Consider the following 27,775-nt stretch of genomic DNA (forward strand, 5'->3'; position numbering starts at 1 on the left):
TGCGTTTGGGTTTTGTTCTATTACAGTTCATTTTAAATAAAAATTACAATCAACTTTTCTCCCTCCTCAGTACTGCTGTCATGTTGATAATTATTTTTTTCTCATTCTTCTGCAGTGTGTTCATTTAAGTGTCTCACAACAATAACTATTCACTCTTCCCTTTGTAAAAACATTGCAGCCTATTGTCTTGTTAAAAAATAAAGTCTGTAAAAGTTGCAGCCTTTCCTTAAACATGGATCATGTGCAAATTGTTCTAATAAAACTCATTTAATAATAAAACCTGGAGTAGCAGCAGAGGTAAATACTGTTTCAGTAAGTAAAAAATGCACATGCTTCAAAAACACAGTTACTGCACACCTCCCTGTGAAGAAACATACTATTCCCATTCCTATTTTGAAAAAACCTAAGGCAAACATTTTTATTTCAAGAGCATCAGGAGTACAAAGCGCAGCATGTATCCACAAGTTACCTAGTCTGCCACATTATTTTTCTTTGCCTCAGCCATCAAAATTGTGGAAGTCAGTGGAACCTCCTTGATCATGACTGTTCCAGTGATCTCCTAGGAGGGGAAAGGGGTCAGATCTGGACCCTAAAGAAAAGGTGGAGAGATACATTCAACTCTGGAACAGTACAATATAGTATACTTTCAAAAAGGCTGAAGAAGTTATTGCCAAAGCAAGTTCCCACCCTTGCTTTGCTGTATACAAAGCAGGTATTTGGCCCAGACAGATACTGATTTATCAAAATGCATGCGTCTTCCCTCTCTCACAGTGATGACAACACATTAAACAAAGAGTCCCCAGCTATTACATAGATATTCACAGTGTTAGGCAGCATGGGAGTTGCTCATCCTTAAACAATGCAGTCTTTTCGGCTGCCAACTCAGTTTCAACCAACAAACCTTTCTTGTTGGTCCCAATGGGATGTTATTTTCTCATTCTAGTTTGTCTTTTTAAAATATTTAGGAGTGCTCATATGAAAGTGATGAATACGCTCATAATTATGTCCATCTTTATAAGATCCAAACCTAAGAAAAATATTCAAAGCAAAACCATTACAACATGATTTAACCCATGCAATTAAATCATAAACTTGCTACGGTATAATGTACACTTCTTCTGAATGTTCTACATAGTTTATTTCAGAAACAGACTGCAACCCTACTTATGTATAAATCATCATCTTTGTATATTACCTAACTAGAGGTCTTTGAGTATAATGGATACATTTAATCACACTGACTGGATCAATGCCACAGGCACTCTATAAATGGAACTCCAGCTGACAAAGGTGAGTAGTGCACTTATCTGGTAAAATCCTATGTTCATTACATTTTTTCTACTGACTTTAGAGGAGACAGACCCATAGTACCAAATACTCAACCCTATTGTTAATATGACACACCTTTCTTTTGAAAATTATGGTGAAAATTGTATTTTTTTCATGACATATTTAAATATGAAAGTCTTAACTTCATGGCAGATAGATTTGCAGAAGTAATATGTAGCATGTATTGAAAATACTAACGCTAAATAGCATTTAAAAGCAGTGCCAGATGCTTTAAAAAAACTACAGTTAAATGAAGAAAAGTTAAACTTATTCATAAAGGGTATGATTTTTTCTGTTTATGGGCAGACATAAAAGAAACTAGGACAAGAAAAATATTCTGCGCTGAAATCAACTGAGAAAAATCCAAATGCTAACTTTAGGCAGGTCTCATCATTTGGAAAAGATTGGGCAAACTTCTGCTTAGAGAGGAAGTCAGCGACTGAGTGCTAAATGAAAAGTGAGTAAGCTCAACTGTTAGGCTTATAGAATAACTTAATATTCTGTAACCCTTAAGTTAGTAGTAGTAAATACAACATTGCTGGAAATTGTCCCTTTGTGGCAACATCTATCTCAGCCTTCACGATTCTTCCACTAATACTCAATGCAAAATTAATACCTTTCTGCATATTTCTCTTCCTTATGCAATGCCCATGGAAAAATGACCACATTAAAGAAACAAATAGCTTTTTATGTAAAAATCTAGTCCTTTTTTTCTTTTTGACATATGTAACATGCTGCCTCAGGCATTGTCCTTAATTTTTGCTCCAGTTAAATAGTATGTTTTAAAATACTTATGCAAAGAGTATATAATGTATATATTGTATTTTGTGTCCTCCAAAGTCCTGAGAAACATGGGAGAGATCTCAGCATCTACAAAATGAGTTACCACACCACTTAGCAAATACCTTATCAAACAATCTCAAAAATTACTCACCTGGGTGAAATAAGCATTATCTTCAATTTACCTATGACACAGAGACTGATTTTTCCAAGGCACATGCCAAGTCAGTCAAAAAAAATGGAATCACAGATCTGGAAGTCTTGCCTCCTAATCTTCTGTTCAGTTTGCTACTGACCAGTGCCTCTCATATTAAGAACAATTTTGCTACTACACTTCTCTTTTTACAAGAGAACATGTACTTCATGCTTAATTTCTCATGAGATACACTGACCTGGGATTGAAATGAATGTCTTCAGGAACTTGGCTGGGATCAATGACAATCCTGTCATTATCAGCATAGCTGTCCAAGTCATCTGGGATCCTAAATTTGGCCATCTGGACTTCTGAGTCACTTAAACCAGCATGAGATATGCGGGCATAGCCCAACCTATCAGATAAAAGAAGAGTTAGTTTGAAGAAATAACTCTAGGTAATTTCACTACATTCTTAATTCATGTCTATTTTTTTTCCTGAGAGTTATTATACTATTTAACCTATCAATATAACTTTCTACTTTTGTGAATCTCATCTTCAAAAAACTTAAAGTGCTCTATAAACACGATCATCATAACACAATGGCACAAGTAGAAAACACGAGAAAGCATAAGTGTTCGATAAAAAAAAAAGCTCTAGATCTAGAAATTTATTTTTTAGATTATAGTTTTTGAATATGCATACTGTTATAAGCTCACTAACTTTTCACACTGAAGATTTTGAAATTCATGAAAGGAACTCAAGCATCAATAAAGTGAGTAATGAGAAAAATTATAGTGCAAATGAAGAATTTGTTGGGACTTTGGTTGCTTTTTTTTTCCTATTCAATACTGTTACTTAAGATAGGTTTACTCCTGTGAATGCTGCAGAATTTGTAGTTTATTCAGCATAAGCTGAATTCCATTCTGGTATACACATAACCAAGAGAATTATATACAAGCAACTTGGTATTAAAAGATACGGAGTGCATAGGTCCTAGCAGACAGAAAAGTGCTTCAGTATGGGCTAACACAGTTAAAGTTTCCACTGAATGAAGCATAAAGATTGGCTGGATGAAATCAGCATTTTGCACAAACCCTACAATCATAGTCAAAATTTTTATCTTCTGTGTCACGTACAAATTAAAGCTTAGCTTTCATGTTTTAGAAGGAAGCTGTAAAGCCAGAGCTTTGGAATAGAAGTAGTTTTATGCTGCCAAAGCAGATTAGATCTGAAGATTTTTGACACAGAAGTGTGAAACCTGTAACATGTCTTTGTAAATTATATTCAGAAACACATCAATTCATCCCAAGATCGATGTTTCACATGACATATCTAACTGTCCATACATAGTTCTTAGTGATATAAAACCTTCTACCATTACCTACAGAAGGTGTAAGACCAGTCGTCATAAAGATATTCAAAACCAGTTAAAAGGAATTCCAATTTAACAAACCTTATCACTCCACGATACATAATATAGCTACACCATCTGTCATGATCTGTACTGTCAATATCCTATGAGTGAAAGGGGGAAAAAAAGTCAAACAAATAAGGCAAGCTTTCCTTACAGATAGGCTTTAAACCAGTAACAGAAATAATGTGTAAACCTGCTGCAGAAACATGTTATGCCTAAAACATTGTATTAAAGTAGAAAGGTAAAAACCCACTTAACAGAGACAGACAATTCAGACACCTTGCTGACATCTCTTAACAGAAAACCAAACCAGAGAACTTAGTTTAAAACAAAAAAAATCAAAGAATTAGAGGTTGGAAGGGACATCTGGAGGTCACCCACTCCCAGCCCAATGCTCAAAGTCACTTCAAGCAGATTGCTCAGGGCCTTGTGCAGCCAACTTGTGAATATCTCCAGGGATGGAGATTTCCCAGTTTTTCTGGGCCCTCATTCTAGTTCTTGACAACCTTAACTGTGATCGTTGTTCAGTCTCTATAACTCTACCTTCTCTATAACATGTCACAAGGTAGCTGAAGATCGCATTTGGAAACGTGCATTATGTCTAAATATTATGTCTAAACTACCAATTTAAAATAATAAGCTGAGTGTTTCAAACATGTATTATCTCTAGCAGCTAGAAGAAACAGCTATTTTTACATTACCTGGACATTTCCATTTTCTATTAGTTCAGTATAATCTCTGGATCCAGGAGCTGAAGTAATGTACCCAAGAAATACAACCTGCTTGGAGCTAGTCTTCAATAGGTTTGAAACAGCTATAGCCTGGAGTTTTCTGTCCAAGTCTTCTCTGAAAGAAATGGAACACATTAACATGCATATATTTTAGCTCAGAAGCTTTTTGCTATAACATAGTAAACTACAAACAAATCTGACACCTTTCTTATTGTTCAGCATTAGGGAGCATGAAAGTGTACAGAAAGCTCACTGATTCAAAATGATCGCTATGTTCAATAAAAGCCACATGGTCGTGGCAGATGTAATTACAGTTCCCTTTCTAACCATTACAGATACAAATTTTTCTATTACTGTTTTGGTTTTAATACTGATCTCACCACTAGGAAATGTGAATGTAAGTGCTTTGGCTATCTGAGGGTTTGTCTCTGCCCACACTTGAAATTTAATTGTGCTAACACAGAGTGGCGCATAACAAAGTGCTCACATGCCAACAAAACTTTCAGATCATGGTAATAATATTCTTAAAGTTTGTCACATAATTTATGAAATAAAATTTCAGAGCTATGTCATCACACTAACACCATTTAACAACATTTGGCAGGTATACTGCATCTCTTTAACAAGATTTATACAACAGGTCCAACACGACCAATGCGATAGCATAAGTGGTGCCTGGTAAAATACTGTATTAGATTCTATTTCCTGTCCTTGGATTTGTCATAACATAATGTAAAGGCAGTTCCCTTTCTATGGTGCTTCATGGTAATAACTTTAAACAGTTGTGCAAAACATGCTGTCTTCTATATTTTGGTAGATAGGAATAAATATCATTGAGTCAGGGAGTTGATTTTAGAATCTGTAATCCCAAGACGACTACAATTTAAATGCTACTCTGCTTTCTGAATAGCAGTACTTCTGACCAAAGCAAATGCATTAGCAAGAAAGAGCACGCAGACCAAAGATTAAAAAAATACACATTTAAATAAAAGACTGATCCAGGTACACATGAAGCTGCCTGCTCAGCTTGCTGCTCTTTGCAGAATTGCACCTCTCCAGAAGATAGGTTCTTTTAAATGACACAGGCATTGTTATATTCTCACATTTTAAGAAGTCTTTTAAAACATCCCTAGTTACCCAGCAGTCTATAGTTCATGTCATCCTAAGCAGCAGATGAAAAGCAAGCAGTTGTGTGCCATTTAATTACAAAATCATTCAACTCAAAACACAGTCTCATTTTCAATCATTTCCTATGTGTCTCCTCCTATTTTCTCCTTCACCTTTACCTCATGCCTCTGTAAGGGGGAAATACAGCGCTATTTTCTTCTACTTCAACAAACAGTTTCTCAGAGAGGCAACTCTAATCATCTGTTCTCGGCAAAGAATTAAATTCCTTTCTATAGTTCAGACTGAGAATGGTTTCCGACAACTATATATGTTCAGTAAAAGAGAAATCTGTAAACAATTTGCACGCTTCAACATGCAGACAATTTCAACACAGGGGAAGGAAATAAGGAAGCTCAGTATGGGATAATGAGAATTCCTACTGCATTTGGAGCAGCTTCTTTGTGTATTATATCCTGCAGCAAATCTATAAATTTGCTTCTCCATGAATTACAAAAAATGTTTTAAAAATTCCAACTCTTACATAATACTAGATAGTACAGCAAATAAAACAGAAAACAGCTACATGGAGCATCACAAAACTATCCCTTATTAATACTAATTATACAAACGTAATCAAGATGTTGTCCAGAAATAAAAAACTCAAACATATACCTTCATCTTTTCCACCACAAACATTTGAGTTATTGGTAAAATTGTTCCATTCAGAATCCAGAGATCAGGTTTTCATATTTCCAGTTTCATATAGTCAGAAGAATGAACGGACAATATTTGTTGCTGTTTCAACACTGTCCTTTCTTGGAGGCTTCAGAATTGTTACTTTTTACTTTAAAGAATATCAATTGTCTATTAATGCTATTTGTTAACTGCAATTATCTGCACTTATTGTAGATCCATTACAGTAGATCCATTTCATATCCAGAAAGTCAGAAGGATGTTATCCTGCACCGAGATCTGTAGCCCTATTACTTGTTATGGCTTTGCAGAACATATATAATATGCAGAACATATATAATATATATCTTTATATTTCTAGTAACTCAGCTACAAGGGTCAGTCAAGTTTTGTGTAACACGTTTGTCCCTTTTAAGAAAACACTTCAAAATTTTAAACTAGTACCTATGTCATAGTATTTTCTCCAACATGCCTTGTTAGAACCAGTATTACAGTAGCAGATTTTACAGGGTACAAAAGAAATCCCAAAAGTTTACAAATTACAACTACGTAACATGACTTTGCACAACATGATGTAACAATAAATAAAACACATACTCTTCATTTCCAAAGTGGGCGACAACAAAATCAACCAGCTTCCCTGTGAAGTTGACAGTCATGGAGATGGCAGGTGCAATCTCTCCCTCTGGAGATGGAAGGAGGTGATGGGTAGATTTTACAATTGGATACCTTGACAAGGCCATAATCCTGCATCAGAAGTGGGAAACGGTTACACTTTTGCCGTTCAAAATTACCACATGCCTGAACTAAGCAGAAGACTAATGGTCACTGAACTTTAACCATTAGGCCAACTCTAGTGGATTTTGCTGAATTCAGATAATTTTCCTCTAAAATATTACTTAAGTACGTGCCTAAAAATGTATTATCAAATTCATTCCTACAATAAGAAATACCATTGCATATAGGTGAATTCTTATACTGAGCCTTTCAAAATCTGCATCCTCATACAAAACAGAATTTTATGCTATTAGTAATCAAAATTTATTTTATTAGAAGTAGAAGCAGGTAGAAATACATATTTAAAGTCGGAGATTTCTTCTTCTTTCAGCTTCTGTTTGAAATCAGCCTTAAAACATTTTTCAAAATATTCTGTGAAGAAAATTTCAACGCATGACTTTTCTACCCCATTCTGAATCACTTAGAGATACAGGCTCTGGAAAAGGAAAGTTACTAAATTCCCCTCCCATATGGCAAAAACTAAATAGCCATTGCAACATCACTACGAAGTTCCTTCTGCTACAGAAAACTGCATATCCCCTTGGAAAATAAAACCACATCATAAGCCACTACTTTCTAGAGGACAAAGATATTCAATCATACGCAACTGGTAGCTGGTCAAGCAATGAAGTAGAATTGGACACAAAAAATCTGGCCAAATAGACATGTGCCTTTCTGTGCCCACCTCCCACTACACAGCCCAAACTGGATTAAACGAATTCAACATTCATAATAACTCCAGGTGCAGTTACGTTTTCCAACTGCTATCACATTGCTATATCTGAAATCTGAAGCTCTCATCACCAAAACAAAATAATGCGAAAAATGAATCAGATATAGTACTTTGAATGGCAGATTTCCAAATCTGTACATTAAGGGGCAGGATGCCACTCTCTGTATCACCAAAGACAAAGCAGCTTTCAAGATTAGCCAAACAAAAATTGATTGTTCTTAACAAGAAAACTTCACCTGTATTGCATTGTAACACTAGAATGTCAAAGCATGTTCTTAAAGGCAACCTTCAACAAGTGATTACAGTGATTACTATTCCAATTATTCTCTGCCCATGTTCTTGAGGAGATAGTATTGAGTAGTGTATTTACATTTAGCGTGATTTTGCATGTAGAGATGACTCACCCCCAAGTGTGATCTCTTGTGCTTGGACCAAAATCTGTGTAAAATCCTAGTCTTTCCCCTAGCCACATTGTTGGATCGTTATTCCCAATGAATGGTTTAGAGGCATCACTCTCTATAATAGTGATAAAATCTGCACCTACAATGGGGAAGAAAAAAGAAAATCTTTCCAAATTTACAACTGTGACCCATAAATGTCATTTATAAATGACTACATAATGTCATCATTTCCCTTTTGATTACACAGGGATGGACACAAGCCCTCCAGGAGTCAATCGGAGCAAATCTTCAGCTGGTTAAAGCGTCATGCCCAAACTTTCAGTCACTGTAGGCTACACAGCCTCCAATAGAGAGACACTTAGTGTCTGGATACCATAGCTCTTCCCTGGTGCCTACCAGACACACATGAGACTGCACAGTTCAGCTGGCCCTTCCATACCTAGTGGAAACCATTTCAAAAGCATTAGACATAATGTGCATACAGAGATTAACAGCACAGTAGCAAGTCTACTGTTTTCAACTCAATGAACAAGTGCAACACACCATATCTGCACTTACCTTGATCTACCAAGTCCTATTCTGTTCCAAGCAAGGGTCCTGTGCCAGAGGGAGCAAATTGCTGCTGCCAAAATAATTAATTAGCCCGTAGCAACCTAGTGTCAGCCCCCCGGGCACGGTAACAAAAGGGCTCCTAGCTCTAGTGAATTGTTGACCACCCACAGCCACTTCAGTTTCTCAGGGCACTGGGGTCCCTCCCTGTTTCCATGCTGAGGCGTGGTTTTGTCAGGAGAACATGCCAGGTTCCTCTATATTTTAGCTACAGGATACAGAAAGATACTGTATGGTCCCTGAAGGATCTGGCAACTAAGAAAGATATGCCCATGCCTGAAAAAAAAGGAGAGGTTCTTCAAGCTGGCCACAGCCTGGCTGAACCATCCAGGCTCAGCTTGAGCAGGAGGTCGGTACAGCTGCAGCAGCACTAAGTGATTCCTTCTTGCTGTGATTATGCCCCCCTTCGAGCCACTGCTTCATCTGCAGCCCTTCTGTTATATAAGGGATTAAGACAGCTCCATTCAGCACCGTTCTTGCCACATGAGATTTTTTGCTTTTGAAATGTCTTATTTAGCACTATGAGAGAAACGTTAGGATGGAAAATGGCAGCTCAGAGTACTTTTAAATGGATTCCTAGATTTCTGCTTCTACGTCATTAGCACACATGCTGGCCATGGAACAATGACTGAAACAACTGAGAAGGGTTAATGTTGGTTCCCTTTAGGGCAGACTGGAGTCTGAGTCACAAAAGTCACTACATATTGCATCTTCGCTATTTCAACAGAGAGAAGATGAGCCTAAGGAATGCACACCACCAACATAACCCCTATGCTGCAGACATTAGCCAGTCTTTTCTCTGTGACTCTCAAAATCAGCTACTCTACTTCAGCAAACAAATCATTTAAGAATCTCCAGCTTAACTCTGAATGCATTGATGCATTTCCTGGAAATGTTTAAGTGGTATTTTTTAATATATATGTACAAATACACACATACGTGTGTGCATATATATATACACACATATATATATACACACACACGTAACAGAACTTCAGAATGATGTTTCTAGCAAGCAGGAATTAATATATTTTCGTTTATATTTTGGATTTTGCTGCCTTTTTGACTTACCAGTTGCTTCTTTTAGATGTAATAGTTCATTACCACAAAGAAATGCTCAATGGACATAACCAGGTAAATCCCTTTTTCTAATATTCATTGATTTAAACTATAGCTACCAGAAATAAAAGCATTCACAAATGCATAAATAAATAAACAAATATTAGGTAAGTACTCAGATATAAGGCATGAGCTATGGATTCGCGTCAGTGTAAGAACACCTCAAACTTCAATTCATCAAATGTCTCAGTTTTCTCATATTGCTAGACAGCCTACAGAGTTCAGTCCTCTCAAACTTTAGTCAAGGGACCCCAGAGCAAATGATTCATTCCCTATAGCTATTTTGCCAAACAAAACTCTGTTCATACAACAAGTTAGAGACTTTTCTTTACAGTAAAGTCATGACAGCTCAACCAAGCTACAACTGTTGTTTTTCTTTTATACATTGCTCTGGCACAGTGATGGAAGCAGACCTGTCTGTTTCTCCTCTCTACACCTTGTTTAGGGCACTTTAATTTTAGACCCTTTAGGAATTACACAATGCTTCACATCTAACAAAACCACAAAGAAGTTATAAAACCTTAAATTTGATCTAAAAGGATATTTATCATTATTTCATTTATGCAAATAATTTCTCTATAGACAAGTAACTCATCAGCAATTTGATAAAATATCCAAATAATAAACAAAGCGTCTCCGCCAATCAGAAACTTCTTTATAATATATAAAAAAGAATATCACCTCTGCAAAAGGATTTTTAACAGAAGTGATCATAGTGGAACTGTGCACAGATTCAGGTGAACGCCATTAGGCACAGGTGCTTGTGTTAATGCAGTAGTGAACTCACTCACCCAGTAGGTGATCTTGCTTTTAGCTCTTCAGATGAACCCTGTCAAATATAAATGAAGTGGAAAAAAAAATGTTACCTGTCTGATTAAGCAAATTAGCTGATCCTTCCAAATTAGACCATCCTTCATTGTCATATGCAAATCTAAAAGGCCAGATCATAGCAGAGAAGTCTCTTTTTGGAACCTCAAAAAAGTAAACAGAAAAAAATAAAGTACAATTTGACTTTTATGTATCATACCTTTGCAGTCAACTACATCAGACACCTGGTGTCATAAAAGACATGTAAGAAGATATATTTTAGCCAATATATTTTCCTAAGAAAGCGGTCTGGATTAGAAAAGACTTTAGGTATTTTTGAGAAAAATCCGCTGTTAACAAGAGGAGAAGTCATCATAGTTAAAACAAATTTGTACAAGTAACCGTAAATAATTGAACATGAAGGAGACTACACTTTTTTCATTTTTCTAAGAGGAACTACCTGCTTTTTTACACATTCTAAGATGCTAGAAACCTGGATGAGTTATAAAAAGAAAGCCAACTGTGTATGTTTGTGTGCATGTGTCAATACACATATGCATGTGTGTGTGCACACACACCAATTTTTACTTAACTCTCTTCAGTTTTTATGCATCTTTTCCTGCATTTGTCATCAGCAATTTCTCTAACAAAAAAGTTATCAACAGGAATATATGTTAAGAGCAAGTTTCAAAGGACTATTTCCAAATTGCCACCAAAAGTCTAATTAGAAAAAGTCTAATTCATAATTGCAACTACCTGCATAAAACCCCCATTATATCAGTATTATATTATATTAGTAATCAATTAAATAATAAATTAACATGTTTCCATTTTATATCTGATCATGATTCTATGATTCTATGGTTCTATGATTCTATGATTCTATGATCCTATGATTCTATGATTCTGAATTGAAATAATGTGTAAGCAACACACTCAGACAACTTGCAAGTAACTTACACGCTAACTTTGCACACGTTACGCACGTCAGTTGTTACTATCACTGAAATACCTACTTTTTTCCCATGCAGAAAACTGGAATCTTCTGATTTTTATCAAATTTCCATAGCTAGTCTAAATCTAATCTAAGTCAACCAACTTTTCAGAGAAGTTCAGCTTAGAGTTATGCATATAAACACAGAAGCATAGAATTCCTACACCTGGAAGGAACATCAGCAGGTTATCTGTTGAAACTTCCCTGATACAAGATCAGTCTGTTAACAGCATTGTCAAGTTTTAAATATAATTGGAATACATTTATTTATAAAAGTAATATTCAAACAGAATGTATAAGGCAAGCATCTCTCCATTCTTCAGAATATATCTTTCCTTCATAGCAGCACTACAAATCTCCGAAAACCTAGACATTTCCTGTGTTCAGGATGAATTTACAAATGAAACTTTTTGCATCTTGATTTCTGTATTCGTGCTGAATATTTGGATACTGGTACAAAGACTTCTCCACCACAAACCAACATACCTGAGATATCACACACACATTTTACTGTATATTTGAAAGTTACTCTTCCCACAAACACACTACTCACCCCTTGGCCCAACTTCTTCTGGTAAGTTTTATAACGCAGACCCAATCCTAGCAAACCAACACCAACAAACAGCCACAATACTTGAAATAGAGAAACACATAAAAGTTGTATTAAAAGCAAAAGAAAATAACGTTACTATTGCAGTTAGACAGAACTAGGTATGCTGTCATTCTAAGGTGTTTTTCATAGAATGGGGAATTCAAACATTTATATTTCCATATATGCCAGTGATTACATCATTCCAAATAGTGTACTTAATATTATCTGTATGTGTGCAGAATACTACATGTGCAGATACACTTACATTCTCCAAAACAAAACAGGCCGAGGAGATAAAATATACCAAAACTCTTTGGAATATTTGTGTAAAAATGATACCTACTGGATAATTCATTATAGGAAATGAGTAAGAACATCATTTAAACCTTTAAGTGTTTTCCTCTGTGTTCTAGGTATGCATGTGTAGTATACAATTTTTATTTTGTATTAACACAATGCACGGAAGAAAATTTAGTTTACTTCACAAGCCTTCAGATGTCAGAAAAATATGATCACAGCCAGACCTCCAGAGTAGTCCTTTGTTTGACACTGTTTGACTTGACAGAATGCAAATTCAGAGCCTTCCCATTGCTCCTGTAGCCTTCCAAATAACCACAGTGGACTCTTAAGAGCTGTCAAGGTTTGATACATTACAATTTTGTGATCAAACCCCTCTGCAGTTATTTCATTTACACAGTGGCATACAGGATCTACTATGTTTTCAGCAACTCCAGTTTATTCTTCAATCAGATCTTTAAACAGATACGTAATTATCTTTATGCAAGTTTTCTGGAACAATTTTGTGTAAGAAATAAATTTTACCATGGATGATGCCAGGAGAAAGGAAATGCTGTTTACATTAGGAAATGTCAAGCAATTTCATACTCAGGAAGACACAAGGGTGCTTAATGGGGAAGCTGAGAAACAATACAAGCCTGGGCATGAGAAGGAAGCACAAGAGTTACTGCAGTCACATCAAAAAAGTAGCTGAGCAAAGGTTGTGGTTTGTGATAGACAGTATTTTGATGTATTTACTCGTGTGAACTGTTTTTGTAATATTTAAACCACTCGCATCAGTGCTTGCATTGTGTCTAACATACAAACTCTCAGGGGCCACATTCTTCCAGCTCCTGAGTATATAGGATAAAGATCTTCATAAAGGTTTCAGAAACTGCCCTGAAAACTGGTGAAGCACTAGTGTTTCTGCTCTTCAAATGAGGCGTGCAAATCATAAGTGATTTGCTTACAGAGAAAAAAGATGCAAGAACTTAAACCTTCAGCATCCCAATCTCTGTAGAGTTAGCATGCCCAAATGCCTAGCATTATACAGCAGCTCCTGGGCCAGCTGAATCTCATCCCACTGCCAGTCAGCTCAAACAGCTCTATAAAGGATGTCAAACCGAACTTCAAAATCAACACACTGAATGGGCTGAGAAATCATTCATATCTTTTGTATACATGTTATAAATCCCAGGACCCAGAGAGGCCTCCTCAACTGCCAAAATGAAATCAGAAATCATGCCAAATCCATTTTTACATTTTCTTCTTTCCCCAGTTTCTTTTGTCTCCATTTAACACATACCATGAGGAATAGCCTCTCTCTCAACCATAATCATAGTGAATCAGCTTCTCAGTATATGTCATCATTAAAACTAGAACTAGGGCACTACCAACTATAAGTTTGGCTCTAAAGCTAGCAATAAACAACTATTTCTAAAACATCTGAAAAAAAAATACTTCACTGCATTACTCCTTTTTTCCTCAGAAAAAATTCCTACAGTCATGGAAGAAAGGAAGTAAAATTATACTTACGTAGTTTAATATAGCTTTTACTCTTTTTGAATAGTGGCTTTTGGTTGCTTTTCACTTCAAAGATCGAGCTGAGGTCTTTCTTGGGTCCTGTTAGAAAGTCTGCCCCGATACATAACATGATAAACCCTGTAAAAACATGTAATTTGTTTCTTCACAGAGCTTTAACATATTGAACATTGCTCATAAATGCAGCATTTATAAACTCCCATCTGTTGTGTTACCTTCACTCTTACAGTTTTCCCCAATGTAATAAAGTGAGCAATATGAGATTTATTGACAGACAAGATCCTGCTTATCATTATCACATTAGTCACATCAACTATGCCTGCAGCACTTCAAAGACGTTTAATTTACATTGCTGTGCTTGTTGACATAAGCATTACTTCTAACAAAATGAGCTAGTGACATCAAACATGCCACTAATGAGAAATATTTCAAAAAAGTATTTCAGAACAGGAATATTGCAGTAAGAATTCAAAGCTAAAAGATCGTTTAAAATGGCACTGAACACGTGTTTCACACAAAACCAATCAAGTTTAAAAATATACTGTTTGTTTGCTTTAAATAAGCTTCTGTTAAGCTTAATACATCTGAAACATAATTAGTAGGTCTGCTTTGTTCTGATAACTGAAGAGCAGGCCTAATGATAGCAGTATTTATCAAAAAAACCTTCACATTATGAACTCTACTCTGGACTACAGTGAGCTCCAAAATACAGTTCACTTTTGGGTCTTTCAGGCTGAGCACAAGGAAGGACACTGACACTAATGCAACTTCAGCTGTTCTTGCTTTTCCCATGCAACCCAGCAGCCTAAGGATCATGATATTATAACTTTGTGGTCCCCAGCATCAGGGTGCTTTGGGTGCTAACCAAGCAATCCTCAGAACCTGTCTCCCTATTCACTGTGGAAATGCAGAGATATTTTAACTGGCCTGGTACTACTGGGTCCTTCTACTGGATATTTTAGCAGGTTTCTTCTCTTGGTGAAATATTTGCCAACTTCCACAGAACCTCAAGTGCACTTAGCCAGCACTTTCAAGCACAGACTGATTTGCAGTACAGTTTCAGGGTATTAAATCGAAAAGGCTAGCACACAGTAGCTTAACTATGCTAAAATGCCTCCAGGTCCCTAGTGATGCCTACAACTCCCAGCTCAGCCCCCTGCTTTCAAAGTTTACTGGAATTCACCTGGACAAGAACAATTAAGTTAAACCTGCATATCACAGAAAGAACTTTAAAATAACACCTTGATGAAAGGTGTCACCTGTTTGAAATAACACCTCTACATTGTTGATTGTAGATTTCTGCTATCTTTGCAAATGAACAATTCTGCCACCAAGATAAAACTAACAACACATTTTTATTATGGAACTGCAACAGCAATTGCTCAACAGTTCGTTCTACAAACAGTGTTCGCACATTGCAGCAGGTTGGGAGACCAGTTTAACATGACAGCACCTTGTCTTCTTTTGCTCCAGAGCCGAGAGAAGCAGAGTGCTTTTTAAGAACAGACAGCTAAGCACACCTTTAGCTACATTTTAAAAGCTAGTGAGGGACTTCAGTGTACTAACTTTTGCAATGTACTGTGATGGTATTTTATCTTTTCTTTTCGACTGGTAGATTAGACTAATAGTACAAGCTCTTATCCCATCTTTTATGAGATAAAGAATCCAATTAGTTGCAAAAAAAGAGGGCACACACAAAACCATTGTCAAAGGAAGACCAGGGATCTGACCCTTCAGCATTATGTTACATCACAGTGAAGTAGCAGAGAGGCTTTGAATATAATGATCTTACTTTCATTGTCACTTTTCCCAGTGCAGTCCCCTACCCAAACTGCGGCAAGAGAAAGGCAGGATATTGGACAGGAGGAGAAAGCAAGAAATAGCACTTGCACCTGAAAGAAACCAGAAGAAAACAAGCAGTTTGCAGAAAGCCAAGCTGTAAGGGAAGAAGTGCAGCAGCAAATACACAATCTCACGGTATAATTTGCAAACCTTTGATAAGCAATGAGATGGCATAAAAAAGACAGAAATTGGACTTTCAGACGGAATGTAAAATTATGTAGCACCATCAGCTGAGATAGTTTTAGTTTACGGTTTTCTTTTTACCAAATAGAAAGTTAAGGCCATCTCTGTGTTACTATCCACTGATCATGCCAGGTGAATTAATCACAAGTGTGTATTTCAGAAGAAGTGACAGGGAGTTATTTTTATATAACAGTTTTTCTTTTGTCTAAGCATTACTCAAGAAAGCATTAGACACTCCCCTACCACCTGCTTTCTTCACATAACTTCAAAAAATAAAATTAAATTAACGGAGGTAACAGTTTCTATGGACCCCTGGAGTGCTTACAGAACAAAGAAAACTGTAATGAATATAATGGAACTCTCCTCAAAACATAAGAGACTGAAACCCTGCACGTGATTGCTGCGATATATGAAACATATGGACACTAAGAAACTGGAATGACAGAAAGTGGCTGCGAAGATATTTATGAAATCTAAAACCATTGCAGCAACAAGTCAAGCACAGCATTCGTTAACCCTTTTCAAACAAAATATAGGATAATGCATCAGATTTTAAGATCACAGAATCATAGAATGGTTTGGGTTGGAAGGGACCTTAAAGATCATCCAGATCCAATCCCCTGCCATAGGCAGGGACACCTCCCACTAGATCAGGATGCTCAAAGCCTCATCCACCTGACTTTGAACACCTCCAGGGATGGGGCATCCACGACTTCTCTGGGTAACCTGTTGCAGTGCCTCATCACCCTCACAATAAAAATAATTTCTTCTTAATATCTAATCTAAATCTACACTTAGCCCAAGAAAATGCTTGGCATTGTTTAATTCTTATCAGTGAAATATGCTATGGAAACACATTAGTACCTATTAAGAAAATAATTCTGGAGACAAAACCAGAAAGCGTTTGTTTCGTTTCAGCCTCCCACATTCATGAAGGTATTATTTTTCTAAAACCTTTATACTTGCTCACCTCAATTCTTCCTCATTGGCAAATACCTGACAGTTTCTTTCCCCTCCTGTTTGCACGTTTCTGATGCTGCAGGCTTAACAACATTCCTCCAAACATGCTGGTTTGTCCACAAAGCATAAGGTGGAGCCACACGGAGACGAAGCTCAGGTCTCAAATGCTGACCAGCTAGATCACCAGGACTCTGCACTACACTCCACAGATCAGGGCTAAATAATGCACTGAATTATGTTACAGTCCCAGTAACACAGCCTCCACAGACCCCTGGAGTTTGCAGAAACTACATTGTTACCTGAGGTACCATACTGCTGTCTGAGACAGTCGGCATACAGGTGCATCCACACTCTGGATTGCAGTCATTTTTAGGGTGACTGATAAAAGATCTCTTCCTCAGTTGTGTACCGATTTATCAGACTTTTTTTTTCAGTTTGTCATTTTCCCTCAAATGAATTCCATTTTCTGCCCATATTTTTAACTACTTCTAACAATAATAAAAAAAGATTAGTCTTCTCACGTCTTACTAATTTTCTCACAGAAACTCTCACCACAGTAAATTAAACAGGAGCTGAACATTTGGGAAGACTATCTATACACTAGATACATTTTAAACATCTGGTTGAAGCTAAAGCAAGCATATCCGTATTTGTTCATAGTCATAAATGTACCTAAAAGAAGATGGGAGCTTTCTCTAACATAAATTCCTCCGGGTACAAATTTATAAGCTGTACACCATACACAGAAGAATAATTCAAGAACGTAGGCAACCATGGCTGCGGTCATGGCTTTCCCAGGAGACAGGCAGCTAACAAAACGTCCAGCCAGTTGAGGCCACACACACATGGTATAGACAGCAAGAACGTTGCCTGCGACCGCAGCCCTCCAGGTGTGTAAATAAAGGAGACCAGCTGAAGACGCTAAACCTGTGAAGGGATATAAAAGAACATAGTGAGTTATAGTCAGGTGTATCTGTCACCATCCTTCTCACATTCTGTCTAGGAAAAAGAAAAAGAGAGTCTGGGAAATATAACTGTGCTTTGCAGTCATGAAAACTGCCTCACTAGGAGAGTTATTCCCAACAGCCAAAGACTCTACATATCCCCAGTCTCATTCTCTTAAAGATTTGCCTGTTCAGCTGAAAATAGTGCAGCAAAAAGACAGCAGAGAAACATCATCAAGAGCCAAAACTGAACATTTTTTCTTACACGGAGCTCCCCCAGTACAACAGAGGGATGATACAGTTTTTAAAAGGCTAACGGGTCTGCCTGTTATGAACCTCCTTTAGCAGAATACAGAAAGGATCGAATAGGTTAACGTGAAGAGAAAACAAATCTTTCTTTCCCAGATCTTCTCTCCCTCTAGATAACCATGAGAGGCAAGAAAACATCTATTAATATTTTTAACTGTAAGATCCTCAGTTTAACACACTGTCTTTGACTATGATGGGATTTGACCCCAAACAGAACATTAACAACCACAGAAACTCTTTGTAACAGGATGACTTAATTTTAAAACTTTATTGTAGGAAAGAAAACATTTACTAACTTTCACATCATGATAGCAAGTGTATAGAAACATTTTTAATATTTTACTCTTAAGTATCAAGCTTCTAAGCATTTTCTAATACAATGATTGAATAAGCTGAAGACCTTTCTGTACTTGTTTTAAATTAGCAGTGTGTGTACATCAAAAATCAAATGCTCATACTCACATTACAACATGCACACATATTTCTTAAAATTAACACCTGCAACAAAAGGTAGATTATTTGGGCAACTAGTGGTTTAATCATTGCCAGCTCTTGAGCCTTTACCATGACTTTCCTGATAGTTGGCATTTTGTTTTGGTTCCTGACTAGGAGAAACTCAATTTGCATTAAATTTCTTGTCTTCAAGGTTGTGTAAAATGACTTGAAAGCATTGGCTCTTATGTGCTCCAAAACAGATGAATAAGAAAAAATAAAAAAAAAACCCTCATAATTTATTTTAGTCCCTGAATTTTGATGTGTCCCAATTTATCATTAAGCATTTGTAGGAACTATTGCTTTTTCTTCTAGATATAAACCTGTACAAACAATTAGCTAAGGCCAAAAAAGAAGCAGATTTATGCTTTTTTAAAAAACAGCATTTATATCACTAAATTTCACTTGGATGGCCCTACAATTTAAACTAAGCTGCATCCACCTAACCATGCTAAGAAGATATGGAAAATACACCAGTCCATGGTTCAACAGCAGAATTATTTCTACCTCCTCCTACTTGCTCCATGCATAGCTTAGTCCACCCTCCTGAAAATCCATGTCCAGATCCAGCACCTTAATCCCTCCTCCCACCAGCCGAGACCCAGAGTACGCAGACTGATTCACAAATATATTGCTCCAGCACAACTGCTTTGAGGTTCATACTATTTTACCACCTGGAGATCTTGGCAACTAAGGAAACAGGAGGCCAGTTTGACTCCAAATAAACTGCTCATTAAATTACAAGTTATTGTGCCTCCTGTGGAATCAAGAGGCTTGTGTCATCTCAAGCCCAGAACCTTAGATGTAGCCTTACACAATGCAAACTTGTGAGAACTGAGACTCTACTCACAGGAACAGAACCTCAGCAGTGGGGTCTGAACAGAACAAAGCTGCTGTGCAACAGCCTGAAGATTTGGCCCATAACCCTTAGTCAACGGTCAGACGTGTGTATATTGCAGTCAGTGACAGGGAAAAAGGCGATTTGATTAGCAACTGACTTTTCCAAGATGTGGTTTAGAATCAGGGGGTTTGTGTAAAGGGAATTAAGTAATAGAAACAAAAATTCTGCTCAGCATTTGCACCTACCTACAAGAAACCACACAAAACTGATGACAGAAGACCAGTTCCAAAATGAAAGCATCAGTCCATGAGCCAGGCCCAACAGAACTGTACCTCTAATATAACAGTAAGGAAAAAGTAATCATACATTAATAGAACTTTAAAAACAACAGGCATTGAAAAAGAAACTTTTGGACACGCAGACAAGGATGCTTGGTAATATTTTATAATCCCTTTATTTCAAAGGGAGGCCAATTTGAGCACAAAATACCTTTATCTCACATCCTGCTACATAATCTCTACTTTACTAGACATAAAAAACATCCAGTTGAAAACAGTGGCAGTTTATCAGTTTATGTTCAGCAGCAGAAGTACTCCACTGAAATACTGGGGGGAAAGGGCAAAAAGAACTCAGAGAACATAAGGGAGGAATCCACCTCAAATGGAAGTATTTTCTTCAAGTCAAACAGGGGATCCTAAAGCATCTAACGTAGCTACTGCATAGCTCTTGTGTATACTCATTCCATATAATTAACTACCTCACCTGCCACTACACACAGCTGACTCAGAATAATTTGGTCTCCTTGTAGATTTTGCAACCTGGGTAAGCAATACACAGCATTAAGATTAAATTCTTACTAACTAAAACTTCTGCGGAAGTATATCCTTTAATATTGCACGTGGTTTACTTTTTCTATCTGCATGTATCTCTGATGTACTATATTTCCTACTATCTCCTCTCTGAAGTCAACTGCTAGATTAATTTACTGCATATTATAGATGCACTTCATTTGTAAGTCCTCAAACCTTAGTGCTAATTTAAAAACTGGTTTGCAATGTGGCAAATCCAAGCTTTTTATTGCTGAACTATAAATCATTCTAGATTAGAAAATTTTAAGATTTACTGGAATGGATGCAAAGGCTTAGAGGTATCTGAAAGCAAGAATGAACCCACAAGCCCTCTGTGTGAAGTACCCCGTACCCACTTCATTCTGCATAAGTTCTGGTACAACCGGCTGCTTGATTTTTAATTTGTCACCCACTACAGCACTGACTTTTGATTACTGCTCGTTTAAATAATAATAAAAATAAAAACACTTACCCGTATGGATTAGGATCTGGACCTGTATGCGGATGTCCGCTTACTGCCCATCTAGAAATTAGTGAGACCTCCCCAAATATCCACACGGTGAGGAACATGAGGCTGCCAAAAGCAATGCCTGACAAAAGCCAATGAGGGTTGGAAACAGTCTCTCTAACTGCATTACCAGTTCTGTTTCCTTCTACTTTCCCCTTGACTTCACCTAGAATAAGAATGGAAATGTAGCTGAGCAAACTGTTAAATCCTATTAGAAAGGGTTACTGAGAAAAAGAAATAACCAAGATCACAGACTTACCAGAATAAATTACTGGCTCTGACACAAAAGCTAACTTATCTGATCATTCACGGATTGGTAAGACAGAAAATTTCTAATAACGTTCCTAGGTCTGCCAGGAAAAGCTACTCACCTTAAGTGTACAAAATGGTCACCTGCCCAAATATTTATTTTGCATACTACTGGAATTTATATAATTAAATTTGTTTTGAAAATGAGCAGAAAATTCATTAGAATTTGTTCAGAGGATTCTGTTAACTGAAACTCTAAACTCTGATAAGAACAAAACCTGACACTTTCAAAGAAGCCAGGAATAAACTGCCTTCCTTCTCTTCTCCTTTTTCCATGCACTTTAGATCCTCCCTCCTCTAAGGGGAAAGCAGCACCTTTAACTGCACAGACATATTGCTTTGCCACCTAGGAGGACAACAGATTCCCTTCCTAATCTCCAGCAGTAGCTTCCCTTTCTAAGTTAAGATGAAAGCTTCATTTCTGTCACATAATGCAAGTCTACAAAAAAATACATGATGCCAATTTATACCGTTACACACAGATAAGGCCTCATCTTTCAATTAATTAATTCAAGTAATACTGAAAAGGAAGGACCTTCTGCGGATTTAACATGAGCTGCCTTAACTAACCAGACCAACCTTGCTGTCATTCTTGACAATACTGCCTTCGTAGTCTTAAAGTGTTATTAGCCCATGTCAGCCCCTACTGCCGTGTACTCCATCCAGACACTCCGAGAAGGCAGGCAAATTTTGACCAGGACACCTCATCCACTCTTCTAATTATTTCTGTTTATTTTATCACTGTTCCCCAGCTTTACACTGTCTCCCCTTCTCTGCCAAAGGATAAGCACCAGCAGAGACACATAAAAGAGCAGAGTAAGTTAAGAAAATAACAGAAATACCACAGATGTTTCATGTTAGACTAAGAATAACCCATTCTGGTATTACTGGTCTAGGCTATGCCTTTGTTTGCATTACTGTTGCATTATTGATACTGCAATTAGTTGGCAGTTTCAATACCAACTTACTACAGCTTGTATGACTGTGATATTGATTCTGCTGTATTACAGGCAGATGGAAGTACCCCATCATTTCTAAAGTCTGCAGTGCTCAGGTATCAGGTCTAAACACAGACTGTAGTGGAGGAAAAAAAAAAACAAAACCCAAAGAATCAAAATCCAGTGACACACAGAAGGGCATAACTTAGGGTGTTTTCGTAACTGCCATCTTTGGGGTAACATGCTTACCTGAATAAATTCGCTCCACTGCTGCTATAAAACCAAGTGCCAATATGACAGTATTGGCAGCTTGTGAGCTCCACACTGGGTTTAGGGATGTATACCAGATGCGAAGAACAAGGAGCATTATCTTGCCTAGCATGAAACCCCACATCCTGATGAACCTGTAAGAATCAGGTTTGGAATAGTGATGCATTTGAGGAAAAAAAACTTCTCAGAAAAAAAACCCACACAGTCTTATAATACAAAGAAATGTCATTTACAATCCCATCAATATAAAAAGATACCTTTGTAAACTGCTTCCTGACCACCATGTCACTGTTTGAATCAGCAATGAGGAGGAAACACCTGCAGCCAAGATGAAGAGTCTAATTGAAGCATTTGGTGCCTGGTATGATGCTAAGCTTCCTACAAAAAAATAACAAAAAACAAAGACACACACACAGAGGCTGCTTTAATGGGCAATAGAAGTCAAGCAGTAAGGATTTCCTACACATTAGTTCAGCCTTGCCTGTAATTTGAATAGTTACACCTTTCATCTGAAAATGTGTGACACTATACATCTTTAAACAAATCAAAGAAATGTAGGTATGGATAGAAACTAGGTATATATGACATAACAGCAGCTACTATTTTCAGGAAAAAAAAATAACATGAAGAGATTATCCAAGACTTCACCAACTGCCTACTTTAAATAGTAAGGGTCATTGTTTCCATAAATAGGATATATGGATAAAATATGCAAGCATACAGCTATTTCCGAACAGTGCACTTGCATAACTCAAAACCCATAAAACGTTATGCATGGCAACTGCTTCCTTCTAAAAAGGGGATGGGTTTTGCCACAGTGCACTTACATAACTCAAAAGGCATAAAGGGAAGTTCAACATGGCAAAAGCTGTTTCCTTTTATAAAGAAGCCGCCACCACACACAGCACAAAGATTATATGCAACTGCCTTAGTGAGTGTGAACAAGTCTTTCTCTGGCCTAGGATCTGGTCTAAGAATGGGTATCAGCATCCTGTGTTATCTTGTTATCAGAAACCATCGCTCCTCTAGTCACTGAAAGAGAATCTGCATGCGCATCTCCACCATTTACCAGGGCACAGTGACCTCACCTTTATAAGCAGTTTTAAACTCTGCTAGCAGGTTTCAAATTCAAGTGACTATGGGTCACACCCATTCTCTTAAACTCAGTCAGTGGGGCAAATTCCAGCCCAGGACAAGTGGCAAACAGCAGAAGAAGCAGCATCATTTTGCTAAATGAGTACAGGTCAAACTTGAAGAGAGATTAAGCAAGGAAGACCAGAAATCAACCTGCTGATTTTGGCAGTGCACGTAGGAAATTCTCCAACTCTTTATTTGCTCATTCTGCTCAGACTAAAAGATATAAGATCAAAGATAGTAAAATAAAATCAACCTGTAGTGAAGATGTACTTGTATGGACTTAAGCAGAGGTTGCATGTACAATGCACACAGATTTATGTTACTAAGTGGTGTCAAAATCCGCAACTCTGCCTCTTCATATCTTTCATCACCTGTGCTAGCCAGATTAAAGCTAGCGTGGGTTTGCTAGCTTACAGTAGACACACCTTTTGTTGCTCAGCAAGTACACCCAAAACAAATACTTCTACGCAAACACACAAATTTACTGCCTGTTGTCTGAAGACACAGATTCAAATGGACGTTACCTACTAGGGTAGTTCGTTGGCTTTTTTTTTTTTCAAATGGAACACTAAATCAAGTAGCATGAAAGGATACAGAAATTAAAACAAAAGCAGCAGAGAAAATAAAGCCTTCTGAAAATGCGAAAAGAAAGATAATGCTGAATAAGGGAAGGGCCTTTTCTGTCTAAAAAACAAATCCTGAACCCCCTAAATATTCCAGTTTTAGCCAAGCATGAAAAATTTCCAGATTTTTTGATTGAGGAACTGAAGACTGAATATTTCAAGTGAAATGGAGTGGAGCATGCATGGTGTAGATTGGTCTGCATGACTGACTTTGACAAGCGCCAGAGGATGGCCATGGCCTTTCTGAGAGGGGAAAGAGATCAAAAAGAGAAAGAAGGAAGAAGTGTCAGGTATGAGGGAGGAAAGAAAATAGGAATAGTTGAGGAATAGGAGAAACAGCAGCACAGTATGACATGATAGAAATAAACAATGAGAACCAGGCAAGAAGATATATAGGGAAAATCCTCAAGCTGAGTGCTGCCTGTGTAGGGGCATCTCAACTGTAAAGTGGTTTGAGAACCTGCAGCAGGGAGAAAAGAAGAGAGTGCTGCTAAACTCTTTGCTGGAGACAAAGAGGGTGAGGAACATGCTCTTATGTCTTTCCCCAAATGATCAGTGAGCTGATGCTCACTGTGGAGCAAAAACTAAGGGGAATCAGAGTAAGTACAGTACAGTGGAAGACAACATGGTGTAGACCTCCCCAAGGGGGGGATATGGTCAGTGTGGGAACAGTTCCTGTTCAGGCAGGAAAGAAAAGAAGGTCATACCTATGTACAGTAGTGCTTAGGTTAGCCCAAAAGTAAGGATGCACGCATCTTCAGTCTTCCTGTGCTCTGGAGCCCTTCTATGACCACCTCCACTAACACATCCTTTCCCCAGATTACTACTGAAGGTGCTATTTTTTGCTTGTATTTAATACTTTCAGGATCTTGTGATTCAGGTGAAGCAAATGGACATAAACCAGCAGACATTAGATATTGTTATAGTCCTGTCGCCGCTCTTTACTTAGCAGAACAAAAATTACACACATTAAGCAATTTCCATCTCCTTTGATAATGTGAACGAGTAAACACATCAAGATAATCTAAAAGACTAATCTTAAATAAATTTTGTGTTACTGTGATATCTGAAGGAATGTGAGGTGTAATATGAAATGCTTTCACTCATTACCAGTTTCTAAATTAGAAAGCAAGGCAATGAGCCCTGCTGCAGAAAGCTGAAGTGCAAGGATCTATTCACTGAAAAGCTTACTAAAGAGTAACTAAAAAAGTATTAGGATAGATATAACAGAAAGAGAAGAAAAGAACATGGTAAAACTACACTTCATGAAAACTGATGAAACAGATGAGCTGTCTTCAGCTGTAAAATCTTTTTAGAGATAAAGAACAAGCATTCTTTTTTAAGCTAAAGTCACACTGAGAAAGATTATTTCCTTCTGTCCTCTACCAGTCAAAGAAGAAAATTACACGGAAATAAATTCTCTGATTATCATCTTATATTCATAAATAAGGAGCCAGAAACTGCTGCTTCTGAAAGGCATCAGTTAGCAGCAGCATTTTCCCTAAACACAGCACAGAGACGTTTGTCTCCTCTGAGTTTCTGCAGGTGTTGCAAACCCATTGGCAATAACTTGCTTCTGAATGTGGCCGTAGCTGCCAAACCTTCTCCCAACAAACTTTCAGAAAATCAACAAGAGCTAAGAGTTGCACCAGCTAGTTGAAGACCAAAGGGAATCCCAGCAAGTCTTGTTTTAGGGAGGAGCACATGGGATAGGCAGTTTAATCTTGAATACAAGATCCAACTTTCTTCCCTTGCAACCACTAATACGAGAGCCATTTCACACTCAGGACGAGCCTATAACCCCATCGATATGCTGAAGACATAAGGACATACATAACAAAGAAAAAAAAAACCCTTTTTATTTAACAAAAAAAAAAAATCTGCTTCAGAAAGTCAGTCTATCAAAAAGAACATATGACTCACAACAGATTATTTTTATAATAGCCCCAAGCTGTCCTGTAATGTCTCTTCCCCACCCATTGTCAGACACAGAACTGCTATAAAGAAGACACAGGTTCTGACAATCTCTGTGAAACACCAGAAAACATTTTTCCTATTGGGAATGACTTTTTACTAAAATCTACTTTTAAAGGTTCTAGAAATTACAGTGAAATAAGATTTGTCTTTAGTTACACAGTACTAGTCTAAAAACAAATACAATGGATGCAAAGGGTATTCCTCTGACCGTATTTAAAAGCTCAAGAGGAAAAGAAAAGCATGAGTTTGGGAGAGTAAGAACTTCTTATTCTTGCCTCTTTTCAGAATCACCTGAATTTTGAGGCAGTTTGGAATGTTTATTCTTATGCCTTGATCTCAAGATGAAATGTATAACTCACTACAGTGCATACTTACCAACCATAATCAGTCTCAGAAGGGCTAGGATGTACTTATTGTTAGCCAGCCTCCAAAAAGGACTGATTATCAAGAAAACTGGAGAAAAGAAGGCAACAGCAAAAACTTCAAGACCCGTGAGCGCCAGTGTCTGAAGGGGAAAGTAGTAGATCATTGGTGGCAGGGCGTGGTAAAGAGACCAAGAAACGTAGCCTAAAAAGAAAAAAAAAAAAAATCAGTTATTTTCAACAGCATGGTTTCCTAGAGATTATTTTAAAACTATACCATTTTATACTTCCAAATGTAGACCAGCAAATGTATTTAAGGTAGTTCAATTTGATAGGAATGGTTGGACTTGATGATCCGATGGGTCTTTTCCAACCTGGTGATTCTAGGATTCTAAGTAACAATAGGCACCTAGGGTGAATAAATATTTGCTGCTTCAAGTTAAACAAACATTTTTTCCCAGGAAATAGAACGAGAAGAAAACTGCTTTTCCCCTACTGGGACAGCAGTTCCTACTTGATCTTCAGCGCAGGAGCGCTCCATCTAGAAGGAAAGCAGGAGCGCAGGGGGAGCAACGCTGATCTGATAAATCCACCCAGAGTCTGGGGGCTGCTCAAAGACAGACCGGCGGCTAAAATCATTATTCTAGGAAACCGCTGCAGCCACCCGGGAATCACAGGATCACCAGGCTGGAAAAGAACATCGAGCCAACCGTGCCTGCCCGCTGCCAAATCCCATCGCTGCGGGACTCACCCACCCGTCCTCCACCTGCGCCTCACCTGCGCGCACCTGCCCCGCACCGGGATGCGCCCGAGTCCGCGGGGAGGCTGGAAACCGGGGAGGCAGCGCCCGGCTCGGAGGATGCGGGGACCCGCGCCCGCCCCGCAGCCCGGGCTGATGCAGGAGACAAGAGTCATTCCGGCACGGGAGGAGAAAAGGACGCTCCTCGCTCGTCCCGAGCTTTTTTGGGGCGACACCTCCTCACGCACCGCGACCCCCGCGGCGCGCCGGACTCCCCGCTGCCCCGCCGCCAGGCTCCCGGGGCGATGAACGAGGACAACCGGCCCCGTTAAGCGCTGCCTCCACTCCCCGACCCGCCGGGCGGCACCTACCGAGGAAACTCTCGGAGAGAACGGCGCTCCAGAGCCCGAACATCGCTGCCTGCCGGGGGCTCCGCCGCTGCCGCCCGCACCG

The 27,775-nt window shown here is 38.1% G+C and overlaps 1 protein-coding gene across 4 annotated transcripts; it reads right to left on the minus strand.

Moving 5' to 3' along the window:
• Positions 1-385: 385 nt before the first annotated feature.
• On the minus strand, positions 386-27,775 carry CWH43 (cell wall biogenesis 43 C-terminal homolog). Of its 4 annotated transcripts, none has more exons than XM_069856034.1 (17): positions 27,694-27,775; positions 26,597-26,788; positions 22,742-22,862; positions 22,464-22,618; positions 20,932-21,133; positions 19,857-19,945; positions 17,698-17,952; positions 14,035-14,160; positions 12,184-12,263; positions 10,696-10,801; positions 8,105-8,240; positions 6,788-6,937; positions 4,361-4,505; positions 3,699-3,760; positions 2,502-2,657; positions 902-1,027; positions 386-589 (listed from the first exon to the last, which is right to left on the minus strand). In XM_069856034.1, exons 1-16 carry the CDS (start codon positions 27,734-27,736, stop codon positions 940-942), a joined length of 2,106 nt encoding a protein of 701 aa, XP_069712135.1. In that variant the 5' UTR covers positions 27,737-27,775; the 3' UTR covers positions 386-589; positions 902-939. The 4 variants fall into 4 exon arrangements, with proteins under 4 accessions (XP_069712135.1, XP_069712133.1, XP_069712136.1 ...); XM_069856033.1 differs by having other exon boundaries at positions 387-559; XM_069856032.1 differs by having other exon boundaries at positions 386-1,027.

The sequence above is a fragment of the Phaenicophaeus curvirostris genome, chromosome 4, assembly GCF_032191515.1.
Source record: "Phaenicophaeus curvirostris isolate KB17595 chromosome 4, BPBGC_Pcur_1.0, whole genome shotgun sequence".
Lineage (NCBI taxonomy): Eukaryota > Metazoa > Chordata > Aves > Cuculiformes > Cuculidae > Phaenicophaeus > Phaenicophaeus curvirostris.

Excerpts from the sequence above, each read along its gene's own strand:
- CWH43 (XM_069856034.1), bottom strand. The coding sequence starts at position 27,736 with ATGTTCGGGCTCTGGAGCGCCGTTCTCTCCGAGAGTTTCCTCG. Across the intron at positions 21,134-22,463 it reads AGTGGAGCGAATTTATTCAG|GTGAAGTCAAGGGGAAAGTA; the intron begins GTAAGCATGTTA and ends TTCTTATTCTAG. Across the intron at positions 10,802-12,183 it reads AGAAGAAGTTGGGCCAAGGG|GTTCCAAAAAGAGACTTCTC; the intron begins GTGAGTAGTGTG and ends TACTTTTTTGAG.